Source organism: Mangifera indica, chromosome 11 (assembly GCF_011075055.1).
Source record: "Mangifera indica cultivar Alphonso chromosome 11, CATAS_Mindica_2.1, whole genome shotgun sequence".
NCBI classification, from domain to species: domain Eukaryota; kingdom Viridiplantae; phylum Streptophyta; class Magnoliopsida; order Sapindales; family Anacardiaceae; genus Mangifera; species Mangifera indica.
The window spans coordinates 2536424-2551933 of record NC_058147.1 but is presented as its reverse complement, the minus strand read 5'-3'; the positions used below and the strand labels follow the sequence as shown (position 1 = coordinate 2551933).

Below are 15510 nucleotides of genomic sequence, written 5' to 3'. Positions count from 1 at the left end.
GACCGGGCATATCGAAAACAAATCAGATATGACTATATTTTACTGATAAAAATATTAATGTTGGAAGTATAATCATATTTGAGAATTTAAAATCTTGAAGAAAATTTAATGACTATTTGGCCCCTCCAATTAATTATAGAATATTATTGTTTACCAGGTGAAAATATGATTAACCGTCTTCATTTGGACGGTGGAGTACTTTGTAATAATATTAATGTTGTTGGCATGCAGGGATCTATCAATTAATCCACCTGGTCACATGATTAAATGAGAAGTTTATAATTTTTTTTCTTTTACAATCAGAGACCCCGTTTATATTTGTTAGACAGAAAAATGTGAGATATAGTTATTGGATTTATAATCATTACATTGATTAAGTCAAAATTTCATAAACGTGGTTAAAAACTCGAAGTGAGATTTTTACTTTGAAAGTTCTAATATTTTACTAGTTTTACTAATTATTGGGATAGAAGATTATAATTCTATGGTGAGAGAATGGCTATTTGGCACTAAATTATTATGTTAAATTGATATTCGGCCTTTTTTTTTAATTTTTCATGTATTTAAGTAATTTTATTTATTTAATTTTTATATATAAATTATAATAAAAAAAGAAAAAAAATTATGTGATAGTGTAACTAGTGCCTAATTCCCAACACTATCAGTATTCTTTCTTCTTGGAATTTTCTTTTGCCATATTATTCTTCCTTCACTTGATACCATCTCCACCACCATGGTCAATGGCTATCAACACCATCACCATGGTCAATGGCTATCAACACCATCACCATGGTCAACAACCTTTGAGACAACTCAACACCACCAGCATCACCATGGTCAACAACCAGCATGCCACACACCTTGAAGACTCCAAGTTTGTATATATGAGTTTTCATTGTGTCGTAAATATTAATAAATAAAGTTTATTTGTATTAGAGATGAACTTAACTGTTATTCATATACGACTCTTAAAATATCTATAAAACCTTATTAATATTATAATAATATCTAAATCATCATCAAAACTAGTTAGTCTCGAATCCACCCTAAAATGGTTAGTGCCTATAAATCCTCTTAATACTCATGTTATCCCTAATATTCTCTCTCAATCACGTGAGGATGGGATGAAATCAATCCCTCAGCCAGGAGTGGGTTTCCCGCTGTCAGTAATTGAGTGGGCCTCTTTTGGTAGGGAGTCCGCCTGGCTTCTTGAGGTTAGGCTTCTACATATGCAGGGAATACTAATTGGGTCATGAAATAGTTGAAGGCTTTGGAATTTTGATTTATTAGTTGGGCCTCCAAGCCCATTCGAAAATATGTTAAACATGTCTCAAAGTCAATTCTTTTTAGTATTATCATCAAGGAACGGGATCAGGAGAAAACATGGTATGGCATATGATTTGTTGGAGAAATAGCCAATAAAGCTTCACTCCGCCCAGAAACATAGCTCATATTATTATGGCTATAATAAAGAATAAGAAAAGACACTAGAATGGCCGTCTGTTCTGTCTGTCCGTCTGCTGGTCTCATCTCGAAAACTAAAATTTAAATATCAAGCTTTAAATTTTGTAGCAACCCCACTAACATAGATATTGATGAACACTTTATGTTAAAGATTAAATTTGACATTATAAGCAAAAGCCATTCAACTAAAAATAAAAGGCAAAAAAGCACCATCTTCTCTATTCATTACCCACATTTCTTTTCCATTATTGCTCAGGAATATAAAACTAAAAGTGACCTAAAATCCCATTGATCTCCACTAAGGACCACAGGCAGAGAAGACATTGAGCAATGCTCCCTGTGGACATGCCATTGTCATCAGTGAAATTACAAAATTCAAAGAAGAATAGATGATAATTAGATGGCGTTTAGTTATTACAAATAAAATATTATTTTAATAATTTATTTTTTATTATTAATAAAAATATTATTTTGTATAATCTGTTAGTGCCAATCATGCAGTCTTGATTTGGTGTCAGTTAGCATGAATGAAGATGATTTAAAATTATTTGTACGTCAGAAGCATGAACAAGTACGGCCAAACCCAGAAATAAAATATTCAGCAGAAGGAGATGTGACAAGAACATCGTTAAGTCCAATTAACAAACAAACTAATCTAAAAATTCCTATTATATTTAGGTTGCTAATCAGGTCAACGCAGCGGCTCAAAAATTACTCAAACTATCCGAATTTTAAAGCTATTGAGGTAAAATTAAAGCCCACCACGATTCCTTTGGACCCAGAAATAAGTGAAAAAGTGAAATTTCGGAGAGTAAATTTGGAATCCGAAGTCTTAGAATTTTACTATGTTGGACTAAATTACCCGGAACAAGGTGATAATTGTTCTACCAGATTATTAATTATGGGATTAATGGATGGTTTAATTTTGTAGTAATGTTAATCTGAGTTGACCTGCTTTTTAATAATGACAGCTCAATTGAGACAGCCATGCATCCACGGGACTCATGCATGTTGAGTTGCCAAACTCAATCAATTGGTCAATTATTTACGTTATTGCTTCCAATTGTTCTTTCTTTGTCCACCATGCACACAGAAAAGCTTGAAAGGAAAAGAGAGGTCAAAAGATTATTGCCCACCTAAGTTTTGTTGAAATGACCATTTTTTTGTTTGTTTAAGTTTTAAAAAACTAAATTCTTATGTAAATTTTGTAAAATGAAAAAAAAAAAAAAGAATGTCAATTTTTGTATATTTCTTTATTCTATTTTTCAAAACTATGTTTGTGTTGGGTGTGTGAACATAATTTTTGAAAAGTTAGAGATGAACAAAAAAATTATAGGGTTTTTGGAAATGCAAAAAAGTTTGGGAATATTTTAAAAATTTTAAATTTCAATATACCCTCTATAGTTTCAAATGTGATAGTTGCACCCCTAAAGAACAAAATTTAAGAAATATTTTAAGGTTAGTTGAAATTTTTATTTTTTTAAGGGTTTTAATTAAAATTTTAAACTGGTACAAATATATTAATAATTTCATAGTTATATTAAATATTAATAGTAGTTTTATTATTTTAATAAAAGGACAAATAATCATTTATAAGAATATTAAATAAAATTCATTAACAAAGTTCATGATATGTAATAATTTGACTATTTAAAACTTAAATATGAAAATTTGGTTTTCTTTTTTAATTTTGGGGTAAATCAGAGTGGAAATTTGTTGTTTTATCAAAGCTTTGGTGGAAAAGAGAAAACCCTATTTACCATTAATTGAGGATTAAGGAAAAAGTGTAACATGAATATTGAATTGGGTTTCATTTGGGATCAAAACTTAATGTACAAACCTTGAATTATAAGCACATTTACTGGTCAAATGTTTGATGCCATAGGGTTTTGAATAGGATAGAAACTTTATATCAAAATTGAATACAAATCATATAATTGAAAAAGAAAATATTGGAGGGAAGGGAAGGTAAGGGAGAAGTCAACTTTTCAAGGGGAATATAAAAAAGAAGAAAAAAGTAGAACAGAAAATAACTCTCTGGAAATCAAAACAATGCTGCTACCAGCCTACCACTCTGTAAACTTATGAAAAGAGATTGGTGATGGCAAAAATAAGTTGAGACTTGATAGACAACTGAGCTGATAAGGGTAAAAATGGAATTTTAATAGAAATTGTGATGCATGTAATTTATGATGAGCAAGAGGAGAGGTAAACAGCATTCAATGCAGACATGTTTGTATTTAGTGTTTGTAGTAAATTAAGAATTGATTGGTCGCGAAGGGTTTGGTTCTGCTTGGTTTCCCCAGCTTTACTCACTTCATCTAAGATTGTAAAGAAGAGAAAAAAAGTGGTCGGGTGACTAGTGATAATAGTATGAGGCAAGTTGGTGAAGCTGTTCGGGCTCCCTGCTTGCTCTGCTTAAGTATTTGGTTTCAGATTTTGCATTTATAGCTCCCTTCTTGTTGTGGGCATTCTTGTTTCGTCATGTTACTTTACTGGGTAAAACATTGATAAATTTTGAGCCTTTGGCTTTCGGGTCTTGGTAAAATTTGTACAGCCATTTATTCTTTTGTTGGTGGGATGACTTTAAATCTGGGTTTTGTATCTTTGGTGGGGTTAAGAGTTGGGAACTATATTTAATTTTCTTGGGTGATCAATGTGATACTGTTGGTGGAGATATTTTGAGTTGAGTTATTAGTTTAAAACCTCAGAGTGATGGGCCCTGGAAGGTTGCCAAAGCTGAGTTTCTCTGATCGCGTTAAAGGTTTGATTCTAATCTCCTTTGTTTTTCTTTTTCTTTTTCTATTTTTCTAGTCTCTTTCTCTTCTTTATGACCAATTCTCAATTGATTCTCAAAAGTTTATCGGTCTTAATATAAGAATCCTTTATTTGTGCTGTTTTTGAATGTTGTAGGTACTATCATATAAAGTAAAACCTCCTCTTCAGTACCGCCAGAGCTTGGAATGTCGTCCAATCTTGACTTTTGACTACTCATCTGATTCAAAAAGAAAACATTTGATGTCCAAAACAACAAAGGTACCCTCTTTGCTTTACATTTGCGTTTGAAACTGATTCTATTTTCTTTGGGGGTCTTTGGTTGAGTTTCTGTGTTTCTGGATATCAGTCAGATTGTTTGGTTACAGAGAGGGTAGCATCTATGCATCTTTCCCTATGGAAGCCAATAACTCACTGTGCAGCTCTAATCATGGACAAGAAAACCAAAAGAAGAAACCGTTCTGGTTTGACCGTGGACGTAAAGCGTAGAACTTCTATGCTTCGTCAATTGCAGGAAAACAAGCTCAAAGAGGCTTTAGAGGAGGCATCCGAAGAAGGGTCCTTAGCAAAATCTCAGGACATTGATTCTGACTCACTCAACCATGAGACAAGCTTAGGACGAACACGCTCTCTTGCTAGACTCCATGCCCAGAAGGAGTTTCTCCGAGCAACTGCTTTAGCTGCGGACCGGATTTTCAGTTCAGAGGATTCAATTCTTGATCTAAGCGATGCCTTCTCAAAGTTTTTAACAATGTACCCCAAATTCCAGTCTACTGAAAAGATTGATCAGTTGCGATCAGATGACTATGGACATTTGTCTGAGTCTTTTGCTAAGGTATGTCTCGATTATTGTGGCTTTGGGCTGTTTTCTCACATTCAGACTCAACTGAATTGGGAGTCATCAACATTTACTTTGACTGAGATTACTGCTAATTTGAGTAACCATGCTCTTTATGGTGGTGCTGAGAAAGGTACTGCTGAACATGATATCAAGACCAGGATTATGGACTATTTGAACATTCCCGAAAATGAATATGGACATGTTTTTACTGTTAGTAGGGGGTCTGCATTTAAATTGCTCGCTGAATCATACCCTTTTGAGACCAACAAGAAGCTATTGACCATGTTTGATCATGAAAGCCAGTCTGTAAATTGGATGGCTCAGAGTGCTAAAGAGAAAGGTGCTAAGGTTTATAGTGCTTGGTTTAAATATCCCTCGTTGAAACTCTGCTCTAGGGAGCTTAGAAAGCAGATTTCAAATAAGAAAAAGAAGAAAAAGGGTTGTGCAAATGGACTATTTGTGTTTCCTGTTCAGTCTAGAGTAACTGGGGCTAAGTATTCCTACCAGTGGATGGCACTTGCTCAGCAAAACAATTGGCATGTACTGCTTGATGCTGGCTCATTGGGACCCAAGGATATGGATGCATTAGGGCTGTCCCTATTCCGGCCAGATTTTATTATCACTTCTTTTTACAGGGTATTTGGGTCTGATCCATCTGGGTTTGGTTGCCTTTTGATCAAGAAATCTGTGATGGGAACTCTTCAGAATCAGGCTGGTCTTACCGGCTCTGGTATGGTGAAGATCCTTCCTGTTTTTCCTCAGTATTTGAGCGATTCAGTGGATGGTCTTGATGGTCTGGCTGGGATTGGAGATGATGCTATCAATGGTAATGCAGAATCAGTGCCTGAATTGCATGGGGGGTCACAGATGCCTGCCTTTTCAGGTGTTTTTACTTCCAATCAAGTCAGGGATGTGTTTGAAATGGAGATGGATCAGGACAATAGCTCAGACAGGGATGGCGCAAGCACAATTTTTGAGGAAGCTGAGAGCATTTCAGTCGGGGATGTCATGAGAAGTCCAATTTTCAGTGAGGGTGAATCATCAGATAATTCATACTGGATTGATTTGGGTCAGAGTCCATTTGGATCTGACAAATCTGGCCTGTTGATGAAGAAGAAAGTGGGTTCACCGCTACCACCCTCATGGTTTTCAGGCAAGATGAACAAAAAAAGAATCTCTCCTAAAGCAACAACAAAATTATCCAAAAGCCCAATTTATGATGACAGGAGGGTCGATCTTCCAAGGCAGGATGATAGTGTGCTTTCTTTTGTTGCCTCTGTTTTATCAATATCACAAGAACTTAATCGTGTTAAGGTACCTGAAGAAGAAGATTCTGCTGAAACAGAAGCTGCTTCTGGAGATGGTGGCAAACACACAAATTTCCAGCACGCTGGAGAAATTGAAGAAGAATATGAAATCAGGAATGGGTTGCTGTTACCTGATTCTAAGTTGAGGTCTACAGTAAATGGGCTCAGAACCAAGAACCAGCGTGCAACTCTTAGTGATTGCAACATTGAGAGTGCTTCAACCTCTGAAATTTGCCTGGAAAAAGAAAGTGCAATAAGGAGAGAGACAGAGGGAGAGTTCAGACTGTTGGGAAGAAGGGAAGGGGATAGGTTTGGTGGTGGTAGATATTTTGTTTTAGAGGAGAATGACCGGGTGGCAAGCATGGACCGCAGGGTGTCTTTTAGCATGGAGGACAACCGAAAGGAAAACTTGAGCGAAATTTCCTTAACCATGTTAGGTGAAGATGAGTATTTTAGTGACATGGAATGTGGTGATGAACAAGAGTGGGAAAGGAGGGAGCCTGAAATAATTTGTCGGCACCTTGATCATATTAATATGTTGGGTCTCAACAAAACAACCCTCAGATTGCGTTTTCTAATGAATTGGCTTGTCACTTCATTGCTTCAGCTTCGGTTACCAAATTCAGGTGAGGATGCAGGAGTGCCTCTTGTACAGATTTATGGTCCTAAGATCAAATATGAAAGGGGTGCATCTGTAGCTTTTAATGTGAAAGAGAGCAGTGGAGGACCATTAATTCATCCTGAAATTGTTCAAAAGTTGGCTGAGAAAAATGGTATTTCTCTTGGGATTGGTATCCTTAGTCATGTTAGGGTAGTTGACAGCCCAAAACAGCATTGTGGGGCGTTTGAGCTTGAGGATACAGACTTGTGCAAGTCAATGGTGAATGGCCGTGGAGCTGGCAAAAATGTCTTTTACAGACTTGAGGTTGTTACAGCGTCACTTGGTTTTTTGACCAACTTTGAAGACGTGTACAAGATGTGGGCTTTTGTGGCCAAGTTTCTTAATCCATTGTTTAAAGAAGATTTATCTGCTGTTCCAGAGGATCTGGAAATGTAGGACCATGGGAAGCTTGAATGGATGCTTTTAGTTTTATTTTGACTAAAGATGGGCCCCTCTGTTATCTCTTGCAACTATTGCGAAGAAGATTATTCTTGCACTTACTGCCCAAGTTTGATTCTTGGAACTTGCTGCGGTGGTAGACACTGGAGCAAACAGGAACATACAATTAGTGTGGCCTGTCTCTATTCCTCTTCGAGGTAATCCCTTGTAAGCAGAAAACTTGTTTATTCTTGTTGAATGTATTTTTTGTATTACTTATTTAGTGGCATGTAGAGTTTGCTTTGAAATTATATATCAGCCGAAGGAGTCATTGGAGTCATTGGTTACTTGATATACAATCAAAATGCTCTGGAGAAGGCTTCCATTATTGGAATATAATCTTTTTATTGTAATGACATTCAATGGTATTGCAGTTGCCTTTCACCTCTGTACATATATCTCAGGGATGTTTACCATCACGGTGCCTTCTTTACTATATTTTGCCTGCAGAAGGGAGCAATCTCGTTTTGTAAATTAAGTACCTCTGTATCATTGAGAAACCATTTTCTTCTTGACAAGAACTTTGTACAAATAAAGCTTCTTTAATTTTTAGATGGTTGTAATGCAAAAACTCCGCTTACTATGGATTATTTTCTTGCAAAATTTTCCAACTTCGTAATGGCAATGTATTTGTCTAGGGGTAGTTTTGGCTAGTCAATACAAGCAAATTTAGTTAGGGCAGGGTGCTGACTCTATTTTTGTCATACCATGATTCCTGAGAAGTTTGCAATTTAGGCCTGTAGTTTTGACTCACCTGACTCTCGTGGATAAATCTCTATGAGGTGGAAGACATTTCATGCACCTACCAACAAATTTAGATTCCCTGCAGTTGTTTTACTCTGTCTTTTGCTATGATTATGCTATGTTGTGTTCAAGGACATGCATGGTTGAAAATCTAGATTCATTTTACTAATTCCAAATCCTTGTCTGATAAACCCAATCTGGCAAAACAAACCAAAAGGAGTTTTTTGGCCTTTGAGTTCGCAAGGGACTGTATTCTATTTACCATCTTTCAATTTTCTCAACCTCGGCTAGAGCCTCCAAATCCAGTTCAACTTCGACATTCAGTAAGTCTTCCATGTTTCATCGTGCAGTATATGCATTGGTGCAGTTTGATATATCTAGGAATCTCCTCAAGTTTCTCAACAATGCTTACGGATTTTGATGGCCATAGACTAGTCCATCCGATTTCCAGAGTACACCAGAGAACGTCATCATGGGGAGAAAATCAATTCAAAACGGTTGAAAGAAGAAACCATTCTCACGCATCCGTGTGTATACAACTGGGAAGATTGGATTGAGTGGTCCCTGGAAATGCAATAAGTATGTCAACAATGTTTCTGAAACAAGTTGTCCAATTTTATTGCAACAGAGAAAGAAAACTAATTGGACCTTTAGATTTTACATCTCACCAAACCCTCCGAAGGAAAATCCATATACTAGCAGACAACTCTGGAATCTGTTCTCTGTAAAGGGATAACGTCGAAGAAACAGCACCTTCACATCAAGACACAGAAGTAAATGGAGTCCAGCTTCGCTTAAATCGGGCCTCTTTTATTAAACGGTAATGAAATGAAGTTTTGTACGTGTTTTCTTGAATCAATCACGTAAGTCCAACACAAACAATTAATTATTCTCAAATTTATGCACTCTGAAAATGGGCATTTCATCCTTTCGTAGCTTTAAATGTCATATATATATATATATATATATATATATATATATATATATATATATATATATATATATATATATATATATATATATGACATTTAAAGCTACGAGAGGACGACAATTGGACCTCATAATCTACAAGGGTATTTGGGCCTTATCCATGGTCCTGCGTCAGTGAAACAGCTCTGTTATACATGTTTGACTCTCACACTCACACTCAGACTCACACTCGCCCTTAACCTCCAAGAGGCGCTGGCTGATGGCTAAACTTTCTTGGGAGATGAATCATACCCGTACCACTATCACCATTTCTCAGCAGTTGAAGAAAGTTGTTAACTCTGCTTCGCCATCAACTTTCGCATACCTTTGAGAATTACAGTTAAAATGAAAACTATTTAAAGCAGTCGCATTGAATCGAACGAAGATGTTTAATTTAAGGCGACCTTCCTTCTTTCACGTTTTCTCTTCCAATATAAGCGCAGAACGACTGGTAACTTCTCAATCTTACCCTAGTTTTACTTTCTCAGTCGCTATATTTTTTATTTTATTTTTTCTCACTTGGTTTCTACTTATACCTCGAAGTTAGGGTTCAGTGCTTACAATTGTTTGCTGTTAGCACTGTGCTTTGTGGCTCTAAACTGTAAATTAGTTGGTGATTACTAGCGTAATTAAACCACATTGTTTGATGGTGGCAAATCACCAATAAGAAAATGCTCATAATTTACCTGTAGCAAGTTTTATTTGTGAGCACGGCTGCCTCAAGAACGCTTTCTAGGTGTAGGAGTCTAGTTTCATTGTCTGCTTGAAGAGTTGGATTTGCTCGGTATCTGTTTTAGAGTTGATTAAGTGATTTGTGATCACTTTATATCAATTTCTTGATAATATGCTTTGCACGGTGAAATCTAACGCTATTAATAGCTATCCCTCACAGAAAATTCCAACAAAGTTCGTCAAACACATGGGATGCAAAACCTCTGGATCAGTCTCATTAATGGGGCCTAGTGGGAACACATGGCATGTTAACTTGATTCAACTGAATAATGATTTATTCTTTGATCAAGGATGGCCAACATTTATGAGTGACCATTTCTTGGAATGTGGTGACCTTTTGGTTTTCAGATATGATGGTGAGTTGCATTTTACTGTGCAAGTATTTGATCAGAGTGCGTGTGAGAAGGAGGATGCTTTTAATTCCAAATGCAGCCTAGATTCTAGCTTTGACAATAGTACATGGCAGAAGAGGGAAAGGGAAGAGGTGGCTTCCCTTTCAGAAAGAGTTTTTCAAGGTGTGCCAAAGAAAAATAAAGGAAACTTTTCTGAACTTCAAATGGAGTGGATACACAAGGACCAGGAAGCAAATTCCTGTGAGGAAACAGACCAGAATTGTACTCCATCTTATAGTTTTTCCTTGCCTGCTCAATCAAAACCTTGTAATTTAAAGCCAGGTAAGAATCCCAACCTTCATCCTTAGATTTTGTGACATTGTGCATCTCAGTTAAGCAGTCTAGTTTCTGAACCTCTGAAGAATTTTGTTACATTTATATTTGACTCTACTTGTGGTTAATAAAGGCAAGAGAAATTTAAACTGGATTGTGAAGCTATTTCTGTAATCTGTATAGTACTGTAGCGTTTGCAAAAATGTAGTAAACTGATATTTGCATTTCTAATTTCATCATCAATTTTCAAAATTAAATAAACTTCAAATACAGCAAACAAGATGAATTGAATATTTACAATTAAAGTTGTATGTTGATGTTATCAGAACATGAAGAGAAAAAAGTTGCTCAATCTTTCAATTCATCTTTCCCCTATTTTGTCCGAATAATGAAGAGATTCAACATTAGTGGCTCACACACTCTGGTAAGTATGTTCTTTTCTTTACTTATTGATCTCTGACAGAAACACATGGTCCACGACTTTTGTCATCTTATTAATAAAGTCTGTTGCATTTGACTTTCTGTGTTGCAGAATATTCCATACCAGTTCGCAATGGAACATCTTCCAAACTGTAAAACAGAGATTGTTCTCTGTAACCTGAAAGGAGAAAATTGGATTGTGAATTCAGTGCCAACTACGAAAGTGCATACAAGTCATACTTTTTGTGGAGGATGGATGGCTTTTGTTCGCAGTAATGAGATCAAAATGGGTGACATCTGTATTTTTGAACTTGTGCGAAAATGTGAATTTTGTGTGCATATTCTTAGAGTTGGAAAGGAAGACGTACATGGTCAAAGTGAAGAAGTAGCTTTAAGTGGGTCATATGTTGGGTCTGCTTCCATTTCATACAAAAATGATGGTTTGTCAAAGACAGTGAAGAACTCTCTAAAGATTTATTCAAAATGCATGAAAAAGGTACAAATATGCAGTTTGCAAGTGTCCAAGACTTGTGACACAAGAAACCATGTTGGTGCAACAAGGAATTCTTCTTATGCTGCACTATGCGCTCAGTCAAAAACAACCGAAAAGCCAGGTAAAGGTTTCAATTGATGATAATTGACTTTGAATTTTTACAAAGATTTGAATAACTTTAACTTACATGACTTTTTAACAAACCTTGTAACTAAGTTCAGCTTGTGCATTACATAACAGAGGCAGCTAACCACAGTAGAAATAATGTTGAAGCTGATCTGGGTTCACCAACCAGTGGTCATTTGAGAATCATGATGACACTTGATGAACAAAAAGCTGCCCGATCTTTTACTTCACATGTACCTCATTTTGTGAGAATAATGAGGAAGTTCAACATCAGTGGATCATATACTTTGGTGATGACCATCCTCTGTGTTTGCTTGTGATTTGACTGACTCTAAAGTAATGTCTATGATTGTTGATATAAATGTTTTAACCACACTATTCAGCTATACTTAATAAAGTTACAGTAATTTATAAAATTCTGCTTAAAATTCAGAGGTCCCAGAAGGCACAATTGAACTCATAATTGAGGTCATTAGTTTAATTTTTGAGTCTCAACTATTGTTATTATTTCATACCAAAATAGAAAAAAATTCTTGAGGATTTAACCCTGTAATTGAGTTCAGTTTTTAGAATTTCTCTTTAGAAAGTTTCTCCATTAGTTTTAAGTATATGTGGAGTGTGTAGGATACTATGTACAATTACCTTTCATTGTCGTTGTGTGAAAATTGCAATCTAATTACTTATCATTCTTAGGAATGAACTCACCCATGTTGCCAAATTGTAGTTGGTCTTTGTGAAAAAAGAAAATTTTATTCTTTTGCATTTCTGACTGGTTACCATCATGCAGAAAATCCCATATAAGTTCTCTATGGCATATCTTCCTCATTGCAAAACAGAGATTCTCCTTCGAAATTTGAAAGGGGAATGTTGGACAGTGAATTCAGTTCCAGATTCAAAAGGGCGAATGTTCCATACTTTTTGTGGTGGGTGGATGGCTTTTGTTCGTGGTAATGACATCAAAATTCTGGATATTTGCATATTTGAACTAATTAACAAGAGTGAAATGTGTGTCCGTATATCTGGAGTTGGAAGAAAAGAGCTAGACCATCCAAGTGGAAAATCAAATAAAAATTGAATAATCTACTGAAATAGGCATAAGAAAGAGACTGACGTTTACCGTACACATGAATTGGTGAGTGCTGATACATGAACCTTCTATTATTCACTGTTTTCAGATAATTCAAATAATTTCTGCATTACTAATAACTATTACTTATTGTATTCCGCTGATGCTGGTATAAAGGGATGGTTGATTTCTTCCAATTCTTTTGATCAGATACAATAAAGACATTGAGAATTTCCATGATCTGGCTGATGTAGGACAATCCCTGTTTTTTGCACCCTGGCATTCACTTGATTATGCATTTGAATTAAGTTTAGAATTGTTTGCTCTGAAACTAAACTGTGACAGGTCATTAAGTGCCATTTTCAGCCTATAAAGTTTCTGTGAACACCTTGAAGCTATGGCTGTTTTTTTCCCTTTAGAAATTTGATGATAAACTCCTGGTAGACTTTCAATCAACTCATATAGGTGTCAAGAAAGTTTCAGATTTTCTGCTTGAAATGAGTTCGCTAGGGCCACATTTTCCAAGACTTTTTAAATGTTAATCAATGTATTCACATTTTCCAAGACTTTTTAGATGTTAACCAACGTATTGATATATATTATATATTCATTTGCTGTCTCCTTAACTTGGTGGCAGTTTTCTGCAGGATGTTTTTTCTTTAAAAATTAGAATTTTTCCAGACGGCCAAGTGGCCAACCAGGCGAGACCTGCATACCTGGATTCAAGGGGTAGAGGTAACATAACTGTGCATATTTTCCAAAGATGTAGCTAATTTAAGTGTTGATGAAATTTAATTTGGCTAGGAGCAATGCACTTGGTACTATTTTGGTTCATTGTTTAATATAGGAAATTTGTTACTGAATTTGTAACTAATATTTGTCTCAAGATGCTTACAACTTCTTGTACACGCAGCATATGTTACATATCCTTATTAATACTCTTATCACCAACCTTTTTTTTCTTGTTTCTTGGCATACTTGTTCATCAAATATCAAGCAGGAAATAAGAGTATGAGAAGCAGAACGAGTGGTAGACCTATCGATGTTAGACAGAGTAAAATTTTCTGTTATATATAGGAAAGCTTGTTGGTTAATTTATTTTGACAGGTCGAGAAAGAAAGAAGATTTAGCAGGAAGATTAAAAAAAAAATTGTAAATGAGTTTGTTGTCTTAAATAAGCATAGCTGTCCTTTTGGATGCTGAATTCTCTATCATACCATTTTGTAGATAGTCTGCAACCTGTTTATCAAACTGCCACAGCGTTGTGTCTTTCTCCCAAGCGGCATCTGTCTCTGGTTTTCCTTTCCATAAAACCAAAAATTTTGTTCTTCAGTTCTTCTTACTCTGCCCCATTGTTCTGTGATCCAAGAGCCTCTCAGCCTTTTGATCACATTGCTTCTGTACGACGGGTGAGGTATTTTTCATTCATTTCCTTGTTGGATCATCACTGTTTTCAGGAAATTCCTTCAGGAAACTAAGAAGAAAAATTGGGTGCCCCTTAAGTCTTTGTGGCTATATCAGCTGATAAACTACATGAACCACTTTTTGTACGGTCTTGAAGGGTCCATCGTACTTCAGAATCAACCCTTTATGCACTGTTTTTCTAATGATTTTCTTCTAGATTTGCGGAGTCAATTTCAGTAGCATTCTAACCCCTATGTTGAATTCAAGAGCTCTCTTGTGCTGATCTATATACTTTCATTTGGTTTGCAACATTTCTCAAGCTGTATTGAGTTTTGTCACCTGTTGGCTTGAGTTATCTGTGAATAAACACAGCTCGGTTTGAATTTATTGAGCCAATATTAAGAGTAGTTTGAGTTCGGTTCGAGTTTAGTTCGAATTTATAATTTAAATTTATAGTTTGAATATGTGATTCAAATTTGTGGTTCATTGATAAAATATTATTGTTTAATAATTATTTAATATAATTCGAATCAAGATACAAATTAAGTTCAAATCGAATCAAGTCATTTATCTAATTCGTGAGTTGAACACTTTATAGTTCTAGTTCAATTTAGTTTTAAAATGAGTCAAATCTCTTAATTTAAATTTGGTTCATATTCAAAATAAATAAATTCTAATTGAGTTAAGTCAAATTAAATTAGCTTTTAAGTTTGAATTTAATCGATTTAAATCTTATCCTAACGAGAGTTCATCAGTTTGTGGATAATTGGCAGCGTAGACTGCAAGTTCCACCCCCAATATGTTGAAAAAGTGAAGCCCAAAACTGACTAGTAAAACGTGCATCCATATTACTCAATGTTCGTTAGGGCGCCAAAAATGCTTGTAAAACAACTCCATATCAATTTCCGAAGGGCATGTCGATGGTGTTGTTATAAATACAACATACTTTGAAAACCTGTCTATTACACCCACATCAGTGGATAAGTATTTTACCTTTGGAAATTTGTTGATAAAGTCTATTGATATTGAAATTCCAAAGTCATTGGAGATTAATGGTTGTAACCATGGTTTTAAAATTGGCTCATACCACAGTAAAAAATTGATGAAAAATCATTTTTAAAGTTTGATTGGATCATATCACAGTTAAAAAATTATTATAAAAAATATTAATTAAACTTATTAATTATAAAAAAATTAATTTAACTTAAATACTTAAGTGTGTTAAAATAATAAATTCTCACTTTTTAAATTTTAAAAAACTAAAACTTTTATTTATTATTTATTTTTGTTAATGAATTCTCTCAGGTAAATAACTTATTTTATATAATTTTTTTATTATATATATATTTTAAATATTTTATGTTTGAAAATGAATCATAATTTTAAAAAATATATAAATGTTAAT

At 35.0% G+C, this 15510-nt stretch overlaps 2 protein-coding genes across 6 annotated transcripts; both read left to right on the top strand.

Annotated features, from left to right (window-relative positions):
• The first annotated feature begins 3749 nt into the window (after positions 1–3749).
• LOC123229341 lies at positions 3750–8038 on the top strand. The gene is made up of 3 exons (XM_044655107.1): positions 3750–4228; positions 4378–4500; positions 4589–8038. Exons 2-3 carry the CDS (start codon positions 4483–4485, stop codon positions 7442–7444), a joined length of 2874 nt encoding a protein of 957 aa, XP_044511042.1. The 5' UTR covers positions 3750–4228; positions 4378–4482; the 3' UTR covers positions 7445–8038.
• A 1261-nt stretch (positions 8039–9299) lies between these two features.
• LOC123229337 (B3 domain-containing protein Os11g0197600-like) lies at positions 9300–14414 on the top strand. Of its 5 annotated transcripts, none has more exons than XM_044655099.1 (8): positions 9303–9650; positions 10092–10605; positions 10923–11020; positions 11129–11630; positions 11750–11925; positions 12423–12767; positions 13349–13436; positions 13929–14414. In XM_044655099.1, the coding sequence occupies exons 1-6, from the start codon at positions 9585–9587 to the stop codon at positions 12708–12710; spliced, it is 1644 nt and encodes a 547-aa protein (XP_044511034.1). In that variant the 5' UTR covers positions 9303–9584; the 3' UTR covers positions 12711–12767; positions 13349–13436; positions 13929–14414. The 5 variants fall into 5 exon arrangements, with proteins under 5 accessions (XP_044511036.1, XP_044511034.1, XP_044511035.1 ...); XM_044655100.1 differs by having other exon boundaries at positions 13339–13436; XM_044655101.1 differs by lacking the exon at positions 13929–14414 and having other exon boundaries at positions 9300–9650; positions 10079–10605; positions 13349–13664.
• The last annotated feature ends 1096 nt before the right edge of the window (positions 14415–15510 follow it).